The sequence below is a fragment of the Meleagris gallopavo genome, chromosome 4, assembly GCF_000146605.3.
Source record: "Meleagris gallopavo isolate NT-WF06-2002-E0010 breed Aviagen turkey brand Nicholas breeding stock chromosome 4, Turkey_5.1, whole genome shotgun sequence".
NCBI classification, from domain to species: domain Eukaryota; kingdom Metazoa; phylum Chordata; class Aves; order Galliformes; family Phasianidae; genus Meleagris; species Meleagris gallopavo.
In genome coordinates, this window is record NC_015014.2 from 2,282,794 (window position 1) to 2,310,118 (window position 27,325).

The 27,325-nt window shown below is 37.8% G+C and overlaps 1 protein-coding gene across 8 annotated transcripts in view; it reads left to right on the forward strand.

Annotated features, from left to right (window-relative positions):
• RAPGEF2 (Rap guanine nucleotide exchange factor 2) overlaps positions 1-27,325 on the forward strand; it is a 122,099-nt gene that overhangs the window by 84,779 nt on the left and 9,995 nt on the right. For 6 of the 8 annotated variants that reach the window (XM_010709445.3, XM_031552999.1, XM_019614433.2 and 3 more), the window contains 17 exons: positions 824-960; positions 1,366-1,524; positions 3,214-3,366; positions 4,588-4,752; positions 7,750-7,857; positions 7,946-8,149; positions 8,237-8,345; positions 11,324-11,570; positions 15,742-15,899; positions 20,064-20,304; positions 20,541-20,924; positions 21,666-21,877; positions 21,968-22,091; positions 22,866-22,889; positions 23,914-24,137; positions 24,976-25,161; positions 26,690-26,842. In XM_010709445.3, the coding sequence (XP_010707747.1) occupies positions 824-960; positions 1,366-1,524; positions 3,214-3,366; positions 4,588-4,752; positions 7,750-7,857; positions 7,946-8,149; positions 8,237-8,345; positions 11,324-11,570; positions 15,742-15,899; positions 20,064-20,304; positions 20,541-20,924; positions 21,666-21,877; positions 21,968-22,091; positions 22,866-22,889; positions 23,914-24,137; positions 24,976-25,161; positions 26,690-26,842 (2,988 nt within the window). The remainder of the gene's footprint in view (positions 1-823; positions 961-1,365; positions 1,525-3,213; positions 3,367-4,587; positions 4,753-7,749; positions 7,858-7,945; positions 8,150-8,236; positions 8,346-11,323; positions 11,571-15,741; positions 15,900-20,063; positions 20,305-20,540; positions 20,925-21,665; positions 21,878-21,967; positions 22,092-22,865; positions 22,890-23,913; positions 24,138-24,975; positions 25,162-26,689; positions 26,843-27,325) is intronic. The other 2 variants (XM_019614435.2, XM_019614432.2) reach the window with 2 other exon arrangements.

Consider the following 27,325-nt stretch of genomic DNA (forward strand, 5'->3'; position numbering starts at 1 on the left):
CTCCTTGGAGATCTCCCAAAGCTGCCTGGACATGGGCCTGGGCAGCTGCTATGGGTGGCCCTGCTGCAGCTGGGGCTGGGCCTGATGGACCTGGCATGCCCTGCCAACCTCAGCCATCATGGGATTATGCATAAATAAAACTTTAGGAAAAAGATGGACTATTTCCAGTACACTTAGATAAAAATAAATGCAAAAACGTCTAGTGTTTAGGGCATATAATCCCTCTCTATTAAGGAGAAAAATGAGCTCTATCAAAAAATCAAAACATGGGAGAAGCTCATAACTGAGTACAAGTGGAACTCCAGTACACACAGAAGACAGAACAACACCAATCCTATTCTATCCAGTCCATCCTAAGGGAACTTTTGAACATTTCAAGTTACAGCCATGTACAAATTACTGTTAAGTCTAGACTGGACACAGAAGGAATGGACTTACAAGGAACTTGCTCAATTTTGTGAAATTTCCTCTCTTGATATTTTGAAGTGTTTTATATAGACCTGTCTTAGTTTTAATGGAGTTGCTGGTCTGGCTGAATGGAGAATTAGTTTCATTGGCTGTATTCAGAGCTTTTGATTGCATTACAATTCTTCCACTATGCTGACTTTTACTTTGCAGGGTTTCTATTGATGATATGACCAGCTAGTCTATGCCTACAAAATACTCAGTAATTACAACAGGCCACTGTATATGATTTATTAGTATACTGAAACGATTGTGCAGCATTTTAGCTTAAGTAGCCTTAGGCATCTTTCTGAAGAACCGTCTTTGCTGTGCTTTGTTGTTTTGACATGCATGACTCAGTGGGCTTTTTCTCCTTCAGAACAACTACTGGAATTCATGCATCAGTTGCCTGCTTTTGCCAACATGACAATGTCAGTGAGGAGAGAGCTCTGTGCTGTAATGGTGTTTGCAGTTGTGGAGAGAGCAGGAACTATTGTACTGAACGATGGGGAAGAGGTCAGTGGGCGTTACTTTTGACTCTCCTGTTATACCAGACATCCCAGATTCTACAGTGTAAAGGTCCTATTTTTTGACTTAAAAAAAAATAAGTAAAAGTAACATTGAGCAGGTAAAAGCTGCCTCTTCTTGATCTGCCTTTAGAAGTTTTTTGTAAGTACTTATGCAGTGTTTCTTCAGTAAACGTTTAAGAAAATGGTCTTCATAACACACACGATGCTTCTTGCCTCTTAGAGCTGATTTTGGAAGTATATTTCAGTGTTTTAAAGCCTAGTATATACATCTTGATAATAGATGCAGAAGAAAAGACTGTTCCTTTGGGGAGGAAAAAAACCTGGGGATTGTATCTGTATTGTATGATATTACAATGTCAAGTGATTCAGTCTTCCCACGTTTACTTTGTAGCTGGATTCCTGGTCAGTCATTCTGAATGGCTCTGTGGAAGTGACGTATCCTGATGGAAGAACAGAGATACTGTGCATGGGAAACAGTTTTGGAGTTTCCCCTACCATGGAAAAGGAATATATGAAAGGAGTGATGAGAACCAAAGTGGATGACTGCCAGGTAGAGTGTATAATTGTACAAGCAAAACCACATACAGAAGTAATATAACCAGACACAGCTTTATTTTAAATTGCAGTGTATGCATAAGATCTCCAGTGCATAACCAGTGCAGTACTGGAGAAATGTGGCTCCTGTGTTTGTATGTATGGTCCAGGAAATTGAATTCTCTTCATCCGGATAGGGATTGCTTTGAATGATGAGGTTTATGTGCTTTCTCTAGAGCTTAAGGCCCAGCAGCCTGCTCCATATATCCATTGCTTCACTTTTCTTTTCCATTGCATATATCCTTGCTTTTCAGTTTCATCCCTTTAGTAGAATGTCAAGGTCCATTACCCATTAAAGGCTCTTTTACTTCTGTAGATAATAGCCATTCTTCCTCACTGGACTCAGCTACTGAATCTTAGAGGAATACATCTCTTTGTCTTCTGGTTTTAAGAGTAGATATTTTAGTTTCAGCCAGCCTGGCCTTTCAAGGAAAATGTCTCGGCATTTGCTGTAACACAAGCAGTCAGTTGTAAGGCACGCTTCTTATAGCATAAAATAACCAGCTCAAACTGGACATGTAGTGTTTGTTGACTTCATGTAGGTAAATTAAGCATTTTTGTTGGTTTTGATGGCTAATTAGCTTTCGTGAGATGCCCTTTGAAATAGGTGAAAATGTACTAATGGAGTCACCTGGTTTAGGTTGTCCATCTAACTTTGAATAAACACATAAAATGGCATCTTGTTAGAATAATGTTCTGCAACCAATCCAGATTGTAGGAGCTCTGTTTCAGCTCCTGATAACTACTGGAAACAGAAAAGTTATGTTGATTCATTATGAAGAGTGAGAGAGAAATTCTACTTGGGAATCTCATGCCAAAACTATCATACACAATGATTTTGCAACTTGTCAAATAAGAGAAATACTGTAATTTCCTTTCTGTTGATGGCCTAGGCTTTTTAAGAAGACAGTTTAATCTCAAATATTTGCAAAAAAAAACCCAACCCAAGCCAAACAAAAAAAAAACAAAGTTGTAAAAATGTATATATTTTTATTTCCAAGTTGTAGTGAGTGGTCACATTTGGATAGTGTAGATGCTGGAATATTCTTAAGATATATGTTCTAGTGCTTACTTTTGGCTGAGTAGGTGATCGTAGAGCTTTCTTTTTTTCCTGCAGTGTGCTTTAATCCAGACTTGATATGCTTATGTGGTTGCTTTCATGAAAAAGAATAAATGTTAGTTTTCTTGATGATTGACTTTTTTTAACAATAAATGAAAATAATTGGGAATAGTAATAAACCCACACACAAAAAACAAAAGCAAAGTTTTTCTTTCAATCTCTTTTACCCCTTTTAAATAGCACACAAAAGGGCTAACATAATGGCACAATATGAGCTATAGGATACTGAGCTTCATCTCTAGAAGCAGGGTGGTTGTAGCTGCTGAACAAAAATGGCTGGTAATGCTAAGTCATCTTGCTGTGATCAATCTTGGGCTCCTTTAATTGCAGGATCATATTGGAAATATTGTGTATTCATCTGCCTACTACAGCTGAACTGCTGATAAGACAAAATTGACTGACTGCAGTTTGAACAACTACTTTTTTGATAATAGAGTACTTGCATCATAAGTCTAAATGTTTGTTGTTGGTTTTTTTTTTTAAAGACTTTACCTTTTAATACTGGTGCGTGATGATTCTTTCCAGTTTGTTTGTATAGCTCAGCAAGATTATTGCCGCATCCTCAATCAAGTGGAAAAGAACATGCAGAAGGTAGAAGAGGAAGGAGAGATTGTGATGGTTAAGGAGCACAGAGAGCTTGATCGCACTGGAACAAGAAAAGGTCACATTGTCATCAAGGTAAGAGCAGAAAGGGGGAAAATCTTGCAAAGGTCTGTGTTTATAAACCTCTGTACTTGGCAGAAGGGGTGCCATTCAGAGGGACCTCAACAGACTTGAAAGGTGGGTCCAGATAAATCTAATGAAGTTCAGCATAGCAAAGTGCAAGGTTTGGCACTTGGGCCGGAGGAATCCCAGGCATCCATACAGAGTGGAAGGAGCAGTCCTTGAGAGCAGCCCTGCAGAGAAGGACCTGGGGGTCCTGGTGGATGAAAAGCTTAACATGAGCCAGCAGTGTGCTCTTGCACCTTGGAAAGCAAATGGGATCCTGGGCTCCATCAGAAGAGGGGTGGCCAGCAGGGACAGGGAGATAATTGTCCCTCTCTGCTCTGCTCTTGTGAGGCCCCACCTGCAGCACTGTGTCCAGGTCTAGAGCTCCCAGTACAAGAAGGACAGAGAGCTGTTGGAGAGGGTTCAGAGGAGCCACAAAGATGATCAGGAGACTGGAGCACCTCCTCTATGAAGACAGGCTGAGGGAGCTGGGCTTGTTCAGCCTGGAGAAAAGAAGGCTGTGGGGTGACCTCATTGCAGCCTTTCAGTACCTAAAGGGAGCCTACAAACAGGAGGGGAGTCAGCTCTTTGAAAGGGTTGATAACTGCAGGACAAGGGGAAATGGTTTGAAGTTGAGGGAGGGGAGATTGAGGTTGGATGTCAGGGGAAGTTCTTTACAGAGAGAGAGGTGAGGTGCTGGAACAGCTGCCCAGAGAGGCTGTGGATGCCCCGTCCATCCATGGAGGTGTTCAGGGCCAGGTTGGATGGGGCCCTGGGCAGCCTGGTCTGGTATTAAATGTGGACGTTGGTGGCCCTGCATGTGGCAGGGGGGTTGGAGACTCATGATACTTGAGGTCCCTTCCAACCCTGGCCATTCTGTGATTGGAAAGTAAGGCTCAAGATTAGTTGAGATGTGTTATAAAAGTATGTATTTGAAATTAAAAGATATAAAATTCTACTTTTTTTATTTTTAAAATGTTATGCACATGATTAACTACATGATTTTTCTAAAACATAATTATAGGGTTTTTTTTTTACATTTATAAAAATGGTTAAAGTGAAGTTTATCTCATCAGTCAATAGCGACAGTACTGCTCTTTCTGGTATAATTCATCTTCAGTATGCTATGAGAAAACAAATTTTCATTTGTTGAAAATATATTTTAATAATTAAAGTTTAATTTCTCTGTAGGGAACAGCGGAAAGGTTAACAATGCATTTGGTGGAAGAACACTCTGTGGTAGACCCAACATTTATAGAAGACTTCCTGTTGACATATCGGACCTTTCTTTCCAGCCCAATGGAAGTGGGGAAAAAGTTGTTGGAGTGGTTCAATGACCCCAGCCTCAGGGATAAGGTTAAAATCCCCTGAAATTTACATACCTTTAATCGTATACATGAAAAAATAAGCCATTAGTAATAAAAAGTGACTAAACTGAAGAAATATATATAACTGAATAATTTGGGTGACTAAACTGAATAAGATATAAATAGCTGGTGAAGTATTTTAATGGCAAACTGCATGGATAAGAGTAAGAATGACAGCGTTCGACATACATAAGCTGCATTTTACATTTTTTGTTTCTACAACAAAATTCAAGTGCTGCTAGTACAGGAAAGCTTTTTTCCCCAATAGTTAGCATATTTATTTAATATAGTTCAATGGAGTTCTGTAGTGCCTGGAAATCTGAGCATAAAATGAAGTCCTGTGTTTTCTCTTATAATACTAGTTAATACATCTTGGCAAACATTTGGTGATAATTTATTCTTACATAAAGACTCTAGAAAATATAGCAATTGTTAGAAAACTGCTGAGCCTTGCCCAGTTTTAGGAAAAGAATACAGCAGTCAAACAGCTCCTTCCCCAGACAAGACTACCATGATGGAAGAGCATCCTGTCTATCCAACTCTGGCACACTGATAACCACACAATGTCTATTGAGGCCAAATTGTGCTTCACACTGTAATGCTTTATTTACAATTTTATACATTTTTCAAATGTAAAACACTAGTTGGAAAATAGACATTTTTTTTTAAGATTTGAAACCAAGGAAATAACATCAGAAAGGTTAAAGAAAAGTTTGCTTTTCGACTTCAATTTAAACCCAGATATTTCTTCAACTAGAAATGTTAGTGTATCTTTGCCTTGTGTCTGTGCCTCTCTTGGCAGAAGGTTAGGCTTTGCTTCAGGGAAGTACTAGCTGTTCCTGTGAAAATCTGATTGCTATGTACACTGGAAAGCTGCAGCTAATATTGTTTAGCACAGACTTGCTTAGAGCTTCGGAGCTCTAATACCAGAGTTCATCTTTAAACTTATTTTTCCTCTCCTCCTATGGATAATCCTCTCAGCCTCTAAGAACATAAGCAAGTGTAGTTGCTGTCAGCACTGGAAACAGAGCTGCTCTTTGTTCTGCCATCTCAAGAACCAGCCCTCTGTCACTGAACAGCGCTGACAAAAAGCCTGCTTGGTTCAAGTGCAGGAAAGACAATAGCTTGGGAAGAGCAAAAATAAGTGGCAAACAAGATCTGGAGGATTTTGGCTGTTTTCTATTGGGAGCTGGCAGATGGTGAGGAGAGGGAAATGAATGAGTAAAACACCGTGAGTAGCATCAGTACTTGGTAGTCAGTCTGGGATATTTGAGATCTAGCCTTTCTTATGGTTTTGCCCAGTGTCAGGGTACCTGATTTTAAAGCTTTAATTTTTTTTTTTTTTAATAGTGTTACTCTGCTGGTACCAATGTTAGTAAAGACATTATTCTGGAAGTCACTGCTCAAGCCATTTCAGTGCTGTGTCTGCTGAGTACAGCACTAAGCCCCAACCTTGAAAGCAGTATTGATGTTGAAGCTTTCACTGCAACGATTTAAAATAAATTACGTGGCTCACAACTTCCCAAACGATTTGAAAAATTTGTGGTTGCTCCATGTTTATCTAAACATGATCTGTACCTTCCAGTGTGGTCTGCATTAATGAAAAATGGCACAAAAGAAGTTCGTCTGCTGTTTTAAAGAAGGAAAAATCTCAAATATGTCAAAAATGCTACCCCTAGCCTATTTTCTGGGGGCTGTAGAACAGATAGTGTGTAATTCTTCCCCTTTAGAATCCAGTCTCTCTAAAACAGTTGATTAATTTGGTTGAGAACTTCAACAATTCTTCTCAATTCACTTTTTATCAGCGTAAAAGGGAACCCACTTGGAAGCAGTGTAAATACAAACTATACGGCTCCCATGAGGGTGCTGAGCTTTGCTTTTGGATGCTTTGTCTCAGATCTTTAGCGCAGGAAACTGCAGGGGTTTATATTTTGTGCAGAGACAAAGAACTAGCAGTGGTTAGCTTTGCAATTAGAATTTGTATGAGATTCTGTTCTAAGCTTTGGTTTTTGAAGTGTTTTGTTCTTCTCCCTACTGAGTTGCCTTCCCATCATAACACAAGAAATACTGTGTTTCTGAGATCTCTGAGTGGCACAACCATTTTTGATTCGGGAGTCTCTTAAAAATAGTGCGAATTAATTTTAACTCTAAGCATCAGAAATCTTGTATTTTGTGAGGACAAAAGCTTCTAGGTCAAATCGTGCACTACGATCAAATTTTGCAGCGGAAGCCTACATTAAAAAAAACAGCAATTTAAAAAAAAAACACCTTCTTTTTTTCAACTTCACTTTTAGTAATATTAATTGACAGATGGCATCCCTATTTTTTCCCAACAAATTGTAAAGTATGAGCTAATATCCATTTGAACTTGATAATCAGAGTTGCATGGGGAGAGTAAGGATGAAGAGAGAGGAGAAGGTGTAAGCTGGGAGATTGAATGTAAGGAAGAAAATTGCATGTATTCACTGGTAAGACCTCTTTCCTGCTCCTCACAGTAGCTCCTTTTTCTTGCCTCTGTAATGTACAATAGCTGTTTTACACAGGCAAATGCCTAATGGAGTTAATGGTGGCTTAGGTCAAGTTTTGTGAGCCTCAAGAGCCAATTTAAGGAAAACATCAGAAACTTTATGATCACATGCTTGAAGAGTTAAGCAGGTTTTGAAATATATGCAGACAAGAAATTGTTGATGTCAGTCAGAAACTGATCTACGTCAATGCCTTATACAGTGTGTCCTCCATTCTCTCCCCAAACAAATCTGATTCAGCCAGTGTCAACTTCTTAGCTTCAGTAATCTTTGTGAAATGCAATTCAAGCAATTTTTCCACTTCATTCTTTCCTCCTGGTAAATGGTTGCATATCAGTGAAGTTAGGATATATAACACTTAGGATCCTGATGAAAACTTTTAGAAGCTGTAAGAAGCAGTTTTTTTAAAAAGAACTTAGCAGTAGTACTGCTTGGTAATTAGTCATTTAATTAATTTTCAGGTTACACGGGTAGTATTGTTGTGGGTGAACAATCACTTCAATGATTTTGAAGGAGATCCTGCTATGACTCGATTTCTGGAAGAATTTGAGAACAATTTGGAGAGGGAGGTAAGTTGTTTTTTTTTCTGACAGTTTGAGATAGCAAGGAATAGGCTGTTATTATGTAGAACTCACTGTGCTCTTCTTTTTTTTGTAGAAAATGGGTGGACATTTGAGGCTGTTAAATATCGCTTGCGCCGCTAAAGCGAAAAGAAGATTGATAACCTTAACAAAGCCATCTCGAGAAGCCCCTTTGCCTTTTATCTTATTGGGAGGGTCAGAAAAGGGGTTTGGAATCTTTGTTGACAGTGTAGATTTTGGTAGTAAAGCTACAGAAGCAGGCCTGAAGCGTGGAGATCAAGTATGTATTTAAAAAAAATTTTTTTTTCCTTTTTTCCTCCATTTTCTGCATTAAATTAAAATAATGCTAATGTCTTTGTATTTTTAGATATTGGAAGTGAATGGTCAAAACTTTGAAAATGTTCAGCTGTCAAAAGCCATGGAAATCCTTAGAAATAACACTCATCTGTCTATCACTGTGAAAACCAATTTATTTGGTAAGTTTAACATGCAATTTTTGTTCTAATTTAGATGAAGTTTTTCATTTTGCACAGAAGACTTTTGGAAATGGTTTAAAATAATTACTTGAAGTACTTCTGAGGTGGGAAGAATTGGAACAGGAGCTTTGCGTGTCCTAAAGTGTCTGAATTCAAATTGGCAGAGAAAAATTTACAAATAAGCTTGTTTGAGGTCACTTAATTCTCAGAAGTGCTTATGTTTGGGCTAAGAGGCAGGAACTGCAGTGGCCATTTAGCTCGAATTTATGAAACACATTGGCACTTGTCAGATTTAGCTCTGTCTCAAGAAAGAAGCCTTTTTTGGCAGTTCATTTGTCTAGTGATCTTAATCTGTATTTTTGCGTCCTTTTTCGTTCTGTGCTGTAAGATGAGTACAGAAAGATTAATAAAAACTTTTTTTTGTCAGATGGGCAACAACAATCTCACTACTCCCCAGGTCTATTCCCTCCATTTCTCTGTCTAACAAATACCAAAACAGTCCTGAAGGAGTCTTTAAGCAACTCAGGACCTCTGTTACTATCATAAGAAATAGATCTTGTGCATTTTACTTGATTTTTTTCTTTTTTCCCCACTAGGTACTTAGATTGTTTATATGATTTAGTGATGTGTTCCCTAAGTGTTTCTTCCATGATGGTGTTCTTCACTGTAAATGAGTAGGGTATAGTAGTATTTCCATAGGATGCCACTACACTAATTAATTGATGGTTAAATATGCATAGGCTATTTCCAAAAGTTATTTGTGAAATCTATATCCTGGGGCTTTTCTTTTTCCTTTCCAATAATGATTCTAACATTTCAATTATTTATAATAAAGCATTTCTTAATGTAGCTGTATATGCTTATTTATCTGCATGTGCTTGTTTCTCTGTAAATAGTTTGCAAAGATATCTCTGGATTTTTTTAGTTACGTGCATTGCTTTAATCTTAAGACTAAACCTGTTTTCTTAAATAGTGCTTTCTAAGTTTTGAATCCACTCCAAATACTGAAACCACATCACAGCAGAGTATCAAAACAGCTGTATTGCATGCAATATTCCTATCAATAATTTTCCAAAGGAGATGCCTATTTCTTGATGGCATTTTCCTGTATGTTATTTAAGTCATCTCTCTAGCCCCCAGCTCCTTTTCTACAATACTGTTATGAGTTTTTCTTTGCTTTTCATTTAGTCGTATTTGAAGCTTTTAAGATTACCTGCTAATTTCTTGTGTACAGCTGGAGGAAAAGATTATTAAGGGCAAAAATGGATACAGTGGAGTAAAAGCCTGCTTTGAATTCTCATTACTGCTCTCTTAACTGCTTACCATTTTTTTCCCATTTCTTCCACAATTTCTTACTTTTAATCATCAGTTTCACAGAAAATACCAGAGAAACAATGACTTCTTTCTTTGCTTTTGATTTTCTTCACTTTCGAGAGAGATTCCTGTTGTTTATTTAACATAGCCTTCTGCAGTAAGTACCAATTGGCCAACATAAATTCCCATTTCTTAGTTTATCTTCTCAAAATCTGCGCTAGCTCAAACTCTTGGGTTGAATATTCTTTTTTTTCTTACTCATTCCCTTTCTTAAAATGTCTTCCTTCTTTATGGTGATTTTCTTTGAAGATATTCTACTTCTATGCTGTTGAAATACAGAGAGCTTCTCTTTTTCCTGGGATTAAAATTATTCACACTTAAAAAAAATTCATTGGACTATTTCTATACAGCCAAGTTATTCTTTGCAAAGATATGTGAATAAATGAAGTCTTTCTTACATCAGTGTCCTATATACAAGACCGTGCATGAATTGTTACTTCTTGAATGTTGCGTACTCGGCCCATAGCAGTGGCTTTCTGTTTGCTCAGAAAAACAGAATCATAGACTCATAGACTGCTTTGTGTTGGAAGGGCCCTTTGAGATCACCAAGTTCCAGGTTGCTCCAGCCCTGTCCAACTCGGTCTTGAATGCTTACAGGGAGGGAGCATCCTCAACATCTCTGGGTAAACACTTAAAAAAACTTTACTCTTCTTGCTTCCTGGGAGAGATTTGTGCATTCCTCTTATCTGACCTCCAGTGTTAATCTTGCAGTTTGTTCTAACGTGGGTTTATAGCTCTCAGAAGTATATTTACCATTACAAATCAAATCATCAGATATGATACTTTTTTCTACTTATCTATAGGTACTGTCTTGTTTCAAACTGATCTGGATTCATTGTCATGTCAGTTTTTTCAATATATTTAAATATATTGACATTTTGGCTAAGTTTAAAGCTGTGGTAGAGGAAGTGATTCACAAATTCGTCAGGTATTTCTGCCTTGTTTTTTGACTGTTTGCTAGTGTGATGTGGGAGAAATTTGGGAGCAGTATTAAGTTTGGCCTTCTGACTTTTGCTACACTCAGCCTGTTAGCCTTCTAAGATTCCAGGTGTTCTTGTACATCTGGCACATGGACACAACAGCAAAGAGGTCAGAGAATTTTCATAGCATCTTATTTTATTTTATTTTATTTTTTTTAACAGTTTGGTGAGTTTCCCCTCTGATTTCTGACTTTTGATGTCACTAATTATTGCCCACCTCTGAGCTTTCATTGCTGGCAGTCAGTTTAAAACTTTCCTTCAAGGTTGGGTTAATTTTCTTGCTTATTTCTCTTTTTAATTTGTTCTCTTTTTAATATGCTGTTATCCCACAGAAGTCCGTGGGAAATTTGACTGAAAAGTCAAATTTCTTCTGCTGACAATATCCAAGCAACAATATGATTATCTGGTGTATTTCTTTTTCATGCTGGGCTCATTTTCAGGTTTTTCTGATTCTTACTACAGTAGAGTCCTCTTAAAAAGCTGTAAACTATTTAATCATATCTCTTAAATTCAGTTAATATTTGAATTAACAGAAGGTGCTATAGATTAATAGTAAACTCGTCAGCTGTGCAGTGTTTTCTTTTACCTTTTTTGTTCTTCTTTCATTCCTTTTGTCCTGTACAGTTTTTAAAGAACTTTTAACGCGGTTGTCAGAGGAAAAACGAAATGGTGCTCCTCACTTGCCTAAAATTGGTGATATTAAAAAGGCGAGCCGTTATTCCATCCCAGATCTGGCTGTTGATGTGGAACAGGTAATAGGATTAGAAAAAGTAAATAAGAAAAGTAAAGCCAACACAGTTGGGGGAAGAAATAAGTTAAAGAAGATACTTGACAAGACTCGAATCAGCATTCTGCCTCAGAAACCATACAAGTGAGTTTTTGGATTTCTTCTAAGTATTTGCTTTGTGTTACATATTAATAACTTCTTGTGATACTTATAATTTGCTGTGATACTTTTAGTTATTAATGCAAAACACTTTCATATCTTCAATATACTGGGAAATACTAGTTGGAATATACACCTGTCCATAGACTCCTAACAGTGCAGTTTGTGGTGTCAGTGTGAAGGTATTTATTTCTTATAGGCACAGCGATGGCATACTTTACAGTTTTCTTTTAAGATGACTGTTAATTGGAAGCACCCCAGGCAATTAATTTTTGTATAACTCTGCAAAGCAGATTTGCTTGCAAATTGCTGATGGGGGTAAGAGTTTCTATCTGTACACAATCCAGTGGTCTGTAAGAATTTAAGCACGCTGCCATCAAGAGGAGACTGAGGTTAAAACTTGGGTTCTTTGATAAAAGTGATGAAGATTGTTGGAAACAATTAGTTTTATATGTTTTTTATGGTAACCTAGAACTTGTCCTAGGCAAGTGCCATCAATGGGAGGAACGTGAAAACAGCAAAGCTGAATTGTAGAGGATAGTTGATGTCTAATAAAAGTTTTCTCCTGTATTTTTCTTTCTGCATGCTATTGAGAAAAATCTTTTCAAAATTCGTTAAGAAGATGCTTCTGCCAAAAATCTAGGTTCTTTCCCTGCTAATGACTATTACTGTCAAAAAAGAATACTCTTCTGAAACATTAGCAGTGGGATAAATAGGATGTTACTGATATATAGAGATATATAAGAGATATAAAAGATTATATCCAAATAATGATTATTTTCTAAAATTGCTGGGGATAGGTTTCAGTAGGGGAGCATATGTAAATCCTCATTTTATGCTGTTTGTCTTTAGAATGTTCTCTTATGTTTTCTTATACGTTTCTTCCCGTGATGAGCCATGCATATTGTTGATGTGATTTTTGCACTGCTCGTGATTCATAGCTTTGACATAAAATTCTCTTGTTGGTTTTCACTTTGTTTTGTTTTGTTTGTGCATGTTTTCTGTTCAGGGATATCTTTGGGTAAGAGACAAAAAACAAACAAACAACAACACCAAAAACAGTCCACTTTACCTATTTTGTTTTCCTTTTGCTAGCTTTACTTCATGTGTTAGATATAGCAATTTATGTGCAAAGCCTCTTGATGTTTTGCCTGCCTGTTGCTATTTGCCTGCACAATTCTACATAGAGATGTGTAGCTGTAGATTTGCTTGTTTGTGTTCTTTTCTTCACCTTCTGTAGAAACTTTTATCTTGTTCTTCCTAATTACGTATGGTGCTGCGTATATGAGGGGACTTTACTTATTCTCATGAGTTTTTAAAAGCCAACAGTAAAGAGGATGAAAAAGCTGATTTACTTATTTTAGAGTAGGTATTTAAAGACTTCATGAGTCAGCTAGCCAGCTTATGAGGTGAAGATATCTACCTTGTCTTGAAAGCAAACACAGCGTGTGTTTTCAATATGTAGCCAAATGAAGCCAGTCTCAACTAAACTGAGGTAACTTATCAGTTTTGTGAGACGTCAAGCCAGTATCAAAGACAAATTGTTTGATCAGGAGATAGTACATTTCTTCAGTCTTGCTTTTCATTCTGATAACGTTGAGTGACTTCCCAAATTGAGCAAACAGTTCCATTTCCTCTGGGGCTATTAGGAAATCTCCTTCTCGTAGGCACTACTCAAGCACCTTGGTTGCAGCACTTGACACCACTTGTCATCCAGGAGTGGTTTTCCTTCAGATAAGAGCTAAGTACCGTCACCCTTCCAGCTCTTACAGAGCTCTGCTTGGTCCATAGTGCAGCACCCCAGATTAGGAGGAAGCCCCCCCCTCTCTTCTCTATTTGCAGCCCTTTGGTGGGATGCTCAACGTGCTATACTGAAGCAAGAAGCATTTGAACACTTCTGCCATTCCTCTACCCGTTCTACCACATTTGACATTCAGCAGGGAAGTCATTTATCAGTTAATGCTATCTCTGCACAGCAAGCATTACAGAAAATAACATAAATGCTTTCCTTTAAAAGCACGATTTCCTTTCACCCAGAAAATGAAATATTTTGCTTAGTGATGAGAGCAGTTGGTCTTTGTGGGACCTGGGAATCCTCTGGTGCTCTTATTTATATCTGAAATTTCTGAGGTTTATTTTTTGCTTGTGTAACTTGAAATCAGAATTGGGGGAGTGTTCTGCGTTTTAAAAATAGAGCCAACTTGAGTAACTTCGCTCCAGTTTAGTATATGAGCACTTAGGGGGAAGATAGAAGAAGTTTAGGAAGGCTTCTCTGAATTTTTTAAAGCCTGATGTTTGTCAGTTGATCCACTTTAGCGAAGCCACTTTGGTTATGACGCACAGGATTGGTGCAGTAAAACATGAAAAGGTTATATAACACTGACAGACCCAAAAAGGAATATGTGATGTAACTGAATCTACTTAATGTAAGGGGGGTGGGGGGGGCACATTGTCTTCCTTGGACTGAATTTAGAGAAAAACCAGTGTTAGCACTTCTATGAACTACATTGCATAGTTTCTGTAGTTGCCAGAAAGCATTTTGTTCGTCCTGTTTGTTTGTTTGTGTGCTTTTTTGTGTGTAGAGAGTGGCTCCTACTTGAAAGACCAAGCTTCGATTGCTGGGAATGCTTTTTAGTACTAGCAAAGTTTGTTTGAGGCTTGGCATAAGGGTGCAGTGCTGTGTTGATCACTGCTTGTCGCAGCATTTTGTGCTTTATGTGGAAGTACAGAAACACAGATGTTCAGATTCAGCTTATCTTACGGCGGAGGGAATCCAGCAACACTTTTTTGATTTTGAGTATTTTTCTCTCGTGAATCTCACGACACTTTATAAAATATTTTTGTGATGCTGGCTGCCTTGGTTTTTAAAGAACAAACAAAAACTCACCTCAAAATAACAAAAAAACATACACAGATGCTTTCATGTGACGTTGCCTTCTGCAAAGCAGTGACTGTGTCTGTGTAATTGACATGGTGCAGATACCCACCTTGCTCCCCAGAATGCTTTCCACTCCATAGCACTTAAAGAAGTGGTACAAGAATGTACTGGGCAAAGCGATCCTCCTGTGAGCACAAAAGGATGCTTATGCTGTAACAGCTCTACAGGGATAATTATCAGGCCCTTAATTACTTCTGTGTGGGCTTTCTGAGGATGAATAGGAAACTAGACAAAAACCAAAGTGCCCCTAAGTTGGGGTACAAAAGGCCATTTGTGTTCTGTCATCTAATTTAGGAGCTTGACTTTGAGTGGCGTCATTTTGCAATGGAATTGAAGTTCTGATTTGTGCTTTATTTACATGTGTAGATACAGATTTAGATGTGTTAATCTTTTTAAAAGTCTTTTCCTATAATGGCTGAGTTTTAAATCATTTTCAATCTCTATAGCATCTCCATTTCAACATTTTACACACACACAGTATTTTACTAAGGATGTGTAGCTATGTGTTTATAGAAAAGTTCAGTGCCTAGCTTCTCAACTCGACATGCAATAAGCAGATAGCACCTGCTGTAGCATGATAATTCTGTCCCAGATGCATCTTTAACACTACTGACCTTTGAGACCCAGCATTTCACAGTTTAGTAGACCAAGTCTTTCACCTGTACCTCAGAATACTTTATTTGCAGTTAGACACTTTGAAGGGGATAGCAGTAGCACCCAACTGTGGATACATACCTGTATATATCCTTTCAAGTCAGCTGGCATCGTTTCAATCACATACAGTGAAGAGGAACTCGGAGAGGGTGATACAGGGTAGAAGGGCCAAAAGGATGTGCTCAACAATATCTATCTGTGAATAGATTGCAGTATACTATATAGCTACAATAACTCCCAGAGTACAGTTGCAAATACATGCACCACCTTTTCAGTGAAGATCTTGGCCTCTATGAAAAAATCATTAAAGAAAGGCAAGAGTAGCAGCTCCTCAGAGCTGAGTGGTAAGCATAGGAATCTTCTGTCAGCACGAAAAGGCTGATCTGATCGAGGTGAGTGGACATTTGGGTGCTGTTGACAAAGCTAGACAGCAATCCCTGTCTTCTGGAGAATGCTGATTCATAAATAGTAATTCCTGAGAGTCTGGAAAATGTAGTATTACAGACTCCTTGCATCCCTCCGTTATAGTCCAGGCTCTGAACATTTGTTTCTTTCTGGATGCAGTGACATTGGAATTGGCCAGTCTCAGGATGACAGCATTGTAGGACTGAGGCAAACAAAGCACATTCCTCCTGCTTTACCTGTCAGTGGAACCCTGTCATCCAGTAATCCTGATCTACTGCAGTCTCATCACCGCATCTTGGACTTCAATACAACTCCAGGTAAGGATCCTTTTTTGTTCTCTACTGTATAATTTTGTTTCTTTTATTATTTTTAATTTATTATTTTTTTTCTGGGCTTCGGAGTCTTCTATTAGCTATACACTGTCATCCTCATTAGATTAGCCATTTATGAATGCTTATTATATTCCTCCACTTTGCCCAGTTGTGTATAGGTGGATTTTTGGAAGTATGTTGCATGCGGAGCATCTTTTCCTGACTGAATACTCCTGGCTAGTGAAAACTTCTGCGTGGTGCTTCATAATCTGCTGTGATAGATCAGTCTTTATAAGACTGCAGTATTTTCAAACAGCATGAGAGATTGCAAGCTTACAATAAAACAGAAAGGCATTGAGCTTGGACACACACTGTGTGTTTTGTTTTTTTTCTGAACACACTTCTTATGTAATCTTGTAAGGCATAGAGTTTCTGAGTTGCCTATTAATCATCCTACCCTGCAGAAGTGTCTACAGCTGAGTTCTGAATGCTTTGTACATAGTGATTTGAAATCTATTCTCAGTAATAGTTTAAAAATCCCCCATCAAACAAAATTATCAAGCCAACACATATTTAGTAGAGAGGAACAAACTATGAGGGGAAGTGAGGATGAGAAAGGGAGAGAATATGACAACCTTGAGAGCCTTATCATATGAGAAGGGCTTAGCTGGAACTCCTGGAGAGTTAGGATTTGGGCTCTTATCTGGCTTCAGAAAAAGTTCTTAAAGTGAATCTTTCTCTGTATTAGGTATATGATTCTTTATTGTTAAAATGTATCTTCTGGAGGATGATATGCTGGTGGTAGCTGTGTGGATACTGGGTTATTTTTAGTGTTTTTCTCAAAAATAGAACCAAAAATTGAGTGCCCTCTAAGTCCAAGGGATTTCAGACCTTACCTAAAAGGACATTGCTTGAATGTCGGTCGACAGACTGTCGAAGTTTGTGCAATTTTTTACTCTTGAAACTGTGATGCTGAGCATCACTTATATAATGGGGGGGGGGAGGGCAGGGGGAGGGCACGACTAGAGAAGGATACAAGAAACTTTTGTGTGGGAGTGATTTTTTTTAATTTTTTTTTGCTGTTGATGTTTTTGGTGTTATTTTTGTCCCAATGCCTAAGATTGCTTCTTAGAGAGTGGGAAGATTATTTTTTAATCTAACAACTAATGTCCAATACTTTGAAGATATTGAATCAGTAAGAGCCTATAACTCTTCAATTGATGCCGTGGCTATATATGTTATCCAAGTGTGTGTAAAATCCATTCTCCAGCTTGCTACTTTGCTAGACTGGGCAATTTCCAGCAAGTGCCAAGTACAGCGAGTGGCTCACTTCCAGAACTGTGGGGAGTGCTGTCTCAGAGCTCAAGTAAATCCCATTTCGTTTTATTTATTTATTTTTGCTTAAAACTTATTCAAATGCCCACCTACTGAATATTTTCAAATTACTTTGCAGCTGTGATTTTTTTTTTTTTTTCTCTTCAGTGAGAAGTAGGGGAATGGAGATTCATGATCCTTGAGGTCCCTTCCAACCCTGGCCATTCTGTGATAGGGGAATGGGAGGTCTGAAATCAAAAGCATGTACCTTAGGGTCCTCAGGGGTGGTTGTGCTGGAGATAAAAGTTGAGTTATGCCACTATACACTTTAAGACAGGGAAACAATTAAAGCCTACAATTTTAATTTCTTTTATTACCTTAGGCTATATTAAAGATGGAGATGGAGGCAGCTTGCAAGAAATTGAATGTATCGGAGAAGGAGAATAGTAGTAGAGTGGCCTCCTTTGAGGCTTTAAGGGATATCTCTCAGGGCAAAAAGTAAAACAGCTCATTTTGAAAGGGTAGTCTTTGAGGAGGAAATGAGGATGTAATTCCTTGAAATTGCTTAAAAACTGCACGGAGTCATTTTAGTTTTTCTTCTCAGTCGCACAGACATTTTCAAATACATACTTGCAAAGGCTTCTTTTTAAACACACATATAGTCAATAATACTTTGACTTCTCTTCTCTTGTGCTGTCTTTGATTGGAACCAAAATAACATAGTAATGATGACCTATCAGTCACTGGTACTCTTCCCCAAGTTTTCTATGGGACTAGGCTGCTATCATAAAGCTTTGCTTTCTTCTGTCTGCCACTCTAGTTTCCTTTTTAAAAAGGAGTGAAGGGGTAATTACAATTCTTTTCGAGATCTGTTTTACTTTACAAACTCATGTGCTGAATTACATGTTAATACTGCTGCATTTGTAGTCGCTTGATTGCTAGTAGACTTCTCAGTATGCTGCTTAGTGCTTTGCTACCAGCTCTGATAGGTGTGCATACTTAATAATTCATATTAACTTCACTGATTTAGCAGAGCAGGGTTTCTCCTTGTGCAAAATACTTGTTTCTTTTGAGTATTAAGTGAGTTCCTCCAATTGTGTGCAAGGGCTTCCCGTCTTCATAACAGTTCTTTGAGTGGCAAGGATTTCTGTAACAGCAAGACACAACAGGGTCTACAGAGCGTTCTCATTCTTAGTAATTCCTCTGAATGGTTGTGTCTTTGGCATGTGCCTTCCCTACAATGTCAAAGTATGTTGAAATGTCTTCAGGCCCTGCTCTGTGTCCCTTTTCAACTAATTACCTAAGACAGATGGGTCAATGAGTTGGTGATGATGGGCAAAATTGACTTGCTGGTTGTCAAAGGTATTCATAAATTTAACCCAAGTACTTGGGAATGGCTTAGAATTGGCCTACACTGCTGTGTGTTATGGGTAAATAATAATGTAATCACTTAATCATAATGTGCTTGAGTATTAGTGCTCCTTAAGATGCAAAAAAATATTACTGTGAGCTTGACAGTTATGGGCTTGGTTCCATTTATGTCTAAACAGCCTTTTTAGCACGTATGCCCATTCATATCAGAAGGATTTACCTTGCTGCTTTCAAATGGTCTTAGAGAAATGGAACAGTAGTGGGAAGACATTAATTTTTGTTATTTTCTCACAAGATTTCTGTTGCTTAATGTAAGCTTTATACAGTACCTTGAGTACGTATTATGCACTTTCAGGTCTCTTTTTCCATAAGTCGTCAAATAAGGCCTTTATTTTATCAACGTGCTTGTTTTCATCTATTTCTTTTTTTCCAGTATGTCATTTTTTCCAGTGTCTTTTCAGATAATGATCACTTCTGGTTGTACATTCACAAGACTTTCTGTTACTTTCTATTTTCTTGTTCAGCTGACCTTTATAATCTTTTAAAAAAAAATCCTAATCAGATAAAGATGACCAGATATCATACTGTACAATACTAGAAAAGGTTATTTGTAATAAAGAGAAAAAATTAAATTAAATTAATTGAAAGTACTTTATCTTGTCATTTGAAAGCTAAAAATAATAATAATGCTGGACAGCAGTACAATTTTAGTTCTTTGTTTTCTTTTTATAATACAATTACAACAATCTAACTTCAGTTGATTAATGGGTCTAGATTTCAAACTGTTAATGAGGTGGTAGAGATACCAAATGCAGCCTTGGAATTAGGATGATAATTCTCCAGGTTTCCTAAAAACAGGTTTCTTGTACACATTCACTGCAGGAATTGTCATGAATTGAAACATGAATCGAATATTTGAAACCTAAATGCTTAGAAAAGCTTTCTTGCTTAGACTGTTTAACTGTTTAACCCTGTGACGAAATTTTAGTGATGACATTTTCAATCATTTACACATTTGATACAGCGAGTTCAATTTATCAGGGATAGAGTCTTTTTGGTAGTTAAGAACTTGGATGCATTAACACCACAGCAGTCTATTAGTGCACACAGCTGGCTATTATATGTGCATTTCTAGCTGCTCTCAGACTTAAATGGAATTTACCAGCATTCAACACCTGTGAAAATCCTATTAGCTCGTCTGTCCATACGTGGGAAATGTTTGCATATTTTTGTAGCTTTCCCCTTTGATAGCTGTATTTTTCTGAATGTTGGCAGAACTGGTCTTTCATTTAAAAACAAAACAACTAGAATAAAAAATAAACAGCATTCCTGTTCCATGGGAATGGGAGATAACAGTGATACTGAAATAAAGAGAAACAGCACGAGGAGTTTGATTCAATGTGACTGATATTGTTGTTTGTTGTTAAGCTCTTTTTATTTTTCTCTCATTACTGAATTGTACCTCTTGCATGCAACTTTTTTCAGACTTACCAGATCAAGTTCTGAGGGTTTTCAAGGCGGATCAGCAAAGTCGCTACATCATGATCAGTAAGGACACAACAGCAAAAGAAGTGGTCATCCAGGCCATCAGGGAATTTGCTCTCACTGCTACTCCCGATGCGTATTCACTGTGTGAAGTCTCTGTCACACCTGAGGGTGTAATCAAACAAAGGAGGCTTCCTGATCAGTTATCCAAGCTTGCTGACAGGATACAGCTAAGTGGCAGGTGAGAGTAGAGACTAAGCTAGAGCTGACTATGCTAGTTTAATAAGTAAGAATCCTGCTAATGAAGCATTATTTAATTACTATCATTCTGTTTCTTTACAAGAAATCACCTCTTATGTAATTTCTAATATCAAAGCATGTTAAAATTCAGTTTATTCTATGGTTACAGCGAGGCATTAATTTTCACTAGTATTTGAGTATACTGTATCAAGTCTGTTTGGAATTTTGTTTTTACAGGTATTACCTGAAGAACAACATGGAAACGGAAACTCTTTGTTCAGATGAAGATGCTCAAGAGTTATTAAGAGAGAGTCAAATTTCCCTCCTACAGCTCAGTACCGTTGAGGTGGCTACCCAGCTGTCCATGAGAAACTTTGAGTTATTCCGTAATATTGAACCCACAGAATACATAGATGACTTGTTTAAACTCAAATCAAAAACAGGCTGCACTAATCTAAAGAAGTTTGAAGAAGTGATAAATCAAGAAACATTCTGGGTAGCTTCGGAGATTCTAAGAGAAACCAACCAGTTGAAAAGGATGAAAATCATCAAGCATTTCATTAAGATAGCACTACACTGCAGAGAATGCAAGAATTTCAACTCGATGTTTGCTATCATTAGGTATTGAATGTCAAATTCTATTTTGAGTAAAAAGAAAATAGAAAAGCCTTGCCTGTCTCTATTTAAAAAATGCATTAAATTCATAGTGCTAGCAGTGGCACTTGATAATCCAGTAAGGAAGGTATTTTCCTGTAATTTGAACTTAAAACTGTAATGTTTGCTGTAATACTATTGGAAATGCTACTATACCAAATTTTTCAAGAGTTAGAAATTATAAACGAGATGTGCTAGCCACTGCATGAGGTACTGTCTTCAATGACATTGTTAAGGAGAAGAAAATTGGTTTTTGTACCAGCTACAGCTTTAGAATAGCCTCAAGTATATGGAGTCTTTCATAGCAATATTTGAGCTAGACACAATCAAGTCAGGTGGATTATTGCAGCAAGAAGGTGGGTCCCTGTGCAGTCATCACCTAAGTGTTATGTAGATGACGTTTCTGGGGATCTGGAAATAATTGATACTGATGTACTCCTATATTTACAACATTATTATCCAGTGCAGAATTTCTCCAAGGTAGTAAGAATAAATACATATTCCCTAAAATGTTTAACTACTTGTAATGTTATTAATTTTTCTGCAATGCACACCGGAAAAGGAAGTTTTCAGTTTTGTGGTTTTATTGGTGTTGTGCTATGCTGTTCTGGTTGTGTGATATTTTTCCCTAAAAGTTGAGTGTGGTCCTTTTTTTCTTTTTTTTTTCTATTGTTCTTTAACTTCTTCCACTTCTTTATTTGTTTCAAGTGGCCTGAATTTGGCTCCGGTTGCACGGCTCCGAACCACTTGGGAAAAGCTTCCAAGCAAGTATGAAAAACTGTTCCAAGATCTACAGGACTTGTTTGATCCATCTAGGAACATGGCAAAATACCGTAATGTCCTTAACAGCCAAAATCTGCAGCCCCCTATTATTCCCCTGTTTCCTGTTATCAAAAAAGACCTTACATTCCTTCACGAAGGTAAAAACATAAGTGCTTCATCTCTTACCAGCTAAGAAAAACTCACTTTGGCACCCAGTCACTGGTGATGTTAATTATCGTTGATTTTAGGAAACGATTCCAAAGTGGAAGGCTTAGTCAACTTTGAGAAGCTGAGAATGATCGCGAAGGAAATTCGCCACGTTGGTCGCATGGCATCTGTCAACATGGATCCTGCTTTAATGTTTAGAACTAGGTAAGCTTCTTGTGGAAGGCAGAGCTTTTACCAGTTTGGAGAAGGCTAAGTATCAGCAAGAGGTGCTTTTCACTTGCCTCTCCGTGTACTTGGGGAGTAAAGGATGTGTTTTTCTTCCTGTCAGCAGGTCCTTGGCAGTTGTTCAGTGAGCTCTGTGTGAACAGGAAATGTTACTGATTATCAGGGCTGATGTCTAACTCTTCTGAGCCCCTTTGATGCATTGGAGCAGTATGAGAGGTTTTTTTGTTGTTAACAATTAACCAAAACCGTGTATTGCGTATATCAAAGGAAGTTCTGAAACTGGAGAAATCATTAAATTCTGTGATTTTGCACACAAACACACACAGACACACACATATATGGATTTTTATATTATTTCTTAGCTGCTGGTTATTTTATTTCAAAAAAAAAAAAAAGATTGCATCAGCTGAAGGGTGGGGGAGGTGTGTTAGTTTGCTTGAAATGTCAACGTGTGAGACCTTTATCATTTTGATTTAATAGATGAGATTGCATTTGAAACAGTGTAAGCTAGAGTCATTAAAAATGTGGAGTGAATGGTCTTTGCCTTCATGTTAGACCAGCTTATTGCATATTGTTTTCCTTAATTTGAACTTAGAAGAGTTTGTAATATCTGACTGTGTAGCTGAATCTTTTTAGTGTTTGTGGGCTTCTAGAAACTGCTTGTCCTTAGATCTGGTCTTTTTCTTTCTGAGCTTGTGATCTTTCTGTCTCTTCTTAAACCCATGCTTTACTCTTCCTGGCTCTCACTTGCAGGAAGAAGAAATGGAGGAGTTTGGGGTAAGTGGTTGTAGACAATGCACACAGCCATTCATTCTTCCCTTGCCATTTGCATTACTTCCTACTTGCCATCTTTAATTTTCTGGTGCTTTGATACTTTCTTTTGTTAACCCTGTTTTGTTTTGTTTTAACTGACAATATGTTTTAGATCAGGAGTGCTTTTGAGGTTAATACACAAAAGCTGTAAGATACTCAAGTGATTGTAAATAGCAGTGGTGTGTTATTCCCACCACCTCCAATTTCTGTTGCCAAAAAAGTGACTTTAAGTAAAAGGGAAATTGTGAAGTGGGAAGTTAGCAACTGCTAAAAATTGGTGTTAACTTTCTTAAGGCTGATAAACAGTTACTGCAGTCAAGTAGAAATGTTATAACTCCAGAACCTGCTGAACTTTTTTCCCACTACAATTCAGCCATAACTTTTGTTCTTATCAATTCAGGAAAAATGCATAGCTTTTATGTTGATGTACATGCATTAAAATCTGCATGACTTTTATGTCAGCATGAACTAGCAAATCATTTTTAAGAAAAAGCTATTTTCAACCTAGGAAGTTACAAGTGAGTTTTATTCCTTAAAGCTGTGTTACACATTCTGTATATGGTCAGACTGAAAGCTCCCAAGATACTTCTGTTACATGTCTTGAAATATAAACTTCAGCTATAGTCTTCTGTCAGCATTGCCTTATTGCATGAGCTTTTCCTAATGCCCCAGTCTTCTCAACAGCTGGCTTATGTGAGAGAGCTAGCTTGAATGCTTTTCTTGATGTGTGAAGTGATACTGCCTAGTTGGAGCAGAACAGGTTAAAATATTTATGTAATCAAAGTAGTGCCTGTAACCAAGTAAAAAGATTTTCCTGATCCTCATCCTTCTGTCTGTTATAGCTGTTTGACTTACCGGAATGAGGCATGTGAGCTTTGACCATAGACTGACATTCATGCAATCTTTTTGCATGTTTCATGCCTGTTAAGGGATTCTGTGTCGGACTAACTCATACTTTCCCCTTCTTATCCCCCTTCATTCACTCCAGGTCTCTCAGCCAGGGCAGTACAAATGCAGCTGTGCTTGATGTCGCACAAGCAGGGGGTCATAAAAAGAGGGTCCGTCGCAGCTCCTTCCTTAATGCTAAAAAACTGTATGAAGATGCTCAGATGGCACGGAAAGTAAAGCAGTATCTCTCAAACTTGGATCTGGAAATGGATGAAGAAAGCCTCCAGACTCTGTCTCTACAGTGTGAGCCAGCCACCAACACATGTGAGCGTTTCCATTTGCTGTGGGCTGTAAGGAGGCTGTTAAATGTATTTCTTTCTAATGCAAGGAATTATTTGGGAATGGCAACTGGACAATGAGGCAGAAAATTATATAACTGATTGTGAGCAAGTACTGGACATCTTTGAATCTTAAGGGAGTCATTTTAGAGGTTAACAGCATAGAAATTTATGTAGGCTTTTTGGATGGTGTAATGCCAAAGTGCACAAGAGTTCTTTTGATTTGTCTGTGTGAAGGATCCAGAGAGACCAAAAGATCCTCTATAGTTTTTATGCGCTCAGGGTGTTGGTATGAATAGGGCCGTCGTCCCAGATGACCTCATCCTGAGAGAGAAAAAGGAATTCCATCATGTCCAGGTATTTCAGAGACACGGTGGAGAAAGCAGAACTGGAAATCTGTTGCACTTTAATTAGAGAATGCTGTATCTTATGCTTTTCCCTTCCTTCAGGATAGTAAAAAATGCTAATTATGATATTAGGATACAAAATTGTGTTGTATCAATTATATCTGCCCTAAACCAACTACAGTCCTTATCATAGCTCAATATACTTCTGGTCACGTTTTGAGAGCTATAATAGTCAATTTATGAGAGTTTTATTTTAAGAAAGAGGAAAGGTTCTTTGGTAATGTACAGATTTTAAATGAAATTAAATCTTTTTTTCATCCTCTCTGTTTAGCTCTAGATGTGTCCTCTTGCATTTGTGGTTTCAGTATTTTATCACTTCTTAACAATTAATTGGAAGGCTTGGCACTTCTCAGCTTAGAACTCCCACTGTATTTGTGGTTGATAGTCATTCTTTGCTTTCTCCCATTTCTTGCAAAGTGCCAAAGAATACAGGAGACAAGCGATCTGGAAAATCTGAAACATCACCAGTGGCTCCCCGGGCAGGAATTCAGCAGAAAGTGCAGCAGCAGCAGCAACATAAAGCAAACCAAGCGCTGCAGGTCCCTGCTGTATCGCTTTATCCCTCTCGCAAGAAAGTGCCCGTCAAAGACCTCCCACCATTCGGTAAGTCAAACAAAGAAGCATTCAGTGGAGTACTCTGAGGTTTCTTTGCTCATGTCAGGGAAGTATTTTAATCAAATAAGACGGACACTTTAATTTATGGTAGTATTATTGGATGCCGTTTCAAGCAGCGTATGTGTAAAATTATCTTCTCTAGAAATGGGAAGAAGAAATCTGCCAGGAAAACATCCTTGTCAATTTAATCAGTGTAATTATTTACCTCTTAATAGGAGGTGGAAATAATGAATTTTTCTGGCTATCTGTGCTAACACTTTGGCTTTTCCAAGTCGATTAACAAACATCAGGTTTTTCAGTGACCTGAAGTGCCTCAGAAGTTCTAGTGGCTTTTTACTTTTTTGTTGTTGTTGTTTGTTTTGTTTTGTTTTGTTTTGTTTTGTTCTCTTTTTAAAGTTGAACATATAATGAGAAATTCAGTTGTGCCAGACTAATGACCAAAGTGGTGTGCTCATCACTGCAAACGCGGGCCTGAAGTTCCAATTAGAGGATTGTTTCCCTGGATTCCATTCCCTAGTGCTTTTTACTGTTAAGCTGGTGCTGCTGCCTGCATGTCATGCTGAAAGATTAAGGGGTATAGGAATTACTTCCAATTTGTTTCCCAAATCTATGTTCCTATATATGTAGGTAACGTGAATTTTTAAGATCTGCTTAAGAGCTGAAGTCGTCTCTCACTTTTTATTAGTTTATTTGTGCACAGCTTAGACTGCTAGAGAAGAATTAAAAGCAGCAAAATGGGCAAGAAACAATTCAAACTTCATCTCGTTCTTAATTTTACCGTTAAATTTTAATATTAAAAGCATTTTGAAGCTACATGGATGGTGTTTTTGCTCATGGTGGGAAAGTTTCTGAAAAGTTGACTGGGTTGTGTTGATGAAGGAGCTGTAAATTATTGATAGCAGCATTGTGATCCAACAGATCAAAGGAAGAGTCTGTAGAAGGTTTGAAAATATCCTCTACCACAAAACAGAAATTTACAAAACTGCCAGAGAAGCTCCATTTTTGCTTTTAAGTGTATGCCAGGGTGTATTTTTTGAAGGGAGGAGAGGGTGGAAGAAGACAAAGATAAATGTTGCCTCAGAAAAGCAATTCTTTATGCCCTAGATCTTTACATCATACATTATCTTAAATATGTTGTTATTCTTTGGTTTCCCAAAATAAACCAGTGCAGAAATAATTCTCTAAAGGGAGAAAGGCAACTGCAGGATGGCCTTATTTTGTAAGCCAGTCTTCTTGTGCAGCCAGTGTTGCAAAGCACCACCTCTGGATTATATTTTCTGCCACAAAATATTGTGGCAAAAATGAAAGACTGGTTTCATTAAGTTACAGAAATACAGCACTATGTTTCGATCAGTGGGATTAAAATTTTGCTTCATTTAAGCCACTGTTAGAAACTCGCAAATTAAAGAGAAAAGTGTTTTTTCTTATATGGCGTTCCCTCCATAAGTGCAGTGTGAAATAGGAAGATGTATTTATATTAAATTTTACATCTGCCTGCATTCATTCTTACTTAAAGGCATTAACTCCCCACAAGCTTTAAAGAAAATTCTTTCATTATCTGAAGAAGGAAGTCTGGACCGCCACAAGAAACAATCTGAAGACGCAGTATCAAGTGCATCTTCACATCTGTCTTCTCCTCCCACCTCACCACAGAGTTCTCCAAGGAAAGGTACTAGATGCAGAACGTTTCTCATTCTGTTTGCCGAAGGTCGTAGGCTTTGGAAGTTTCTGAAAGAAAATCTGTACATTCAGAATAAATCACTGCTCCTGTTTCAGGTCAGCAAGAGAGCAGGAGGTGGTGCTCAAGTGGGACAGCTGAAGGCCCTCCTTGACAGTAGTAGGCAAGGAAGCCAGAACTAACACAGGTTGTGATGCATTAGGTCACTCTCATTACAGCTGCTTCTGACAAAAGTATTCCCATCAGAGCACCTTCTGCCAGTGGCAGTACGTGCAGATTGCTGTACAAGATTTTAAACTTCACTGAGCTCATTAACCTATTAAAGGAATTATTTGCTCTGTCACCTGGCTGGTGGGAAATGACCTATGTATGACAGGCAAGCTTAAGGTAGTTGGGATACAAATCACTAACAGTCATTTTAATAGAAGCATAATTAATTATTCAAACGTGGATATTTGAGGAATGGCATTGCAC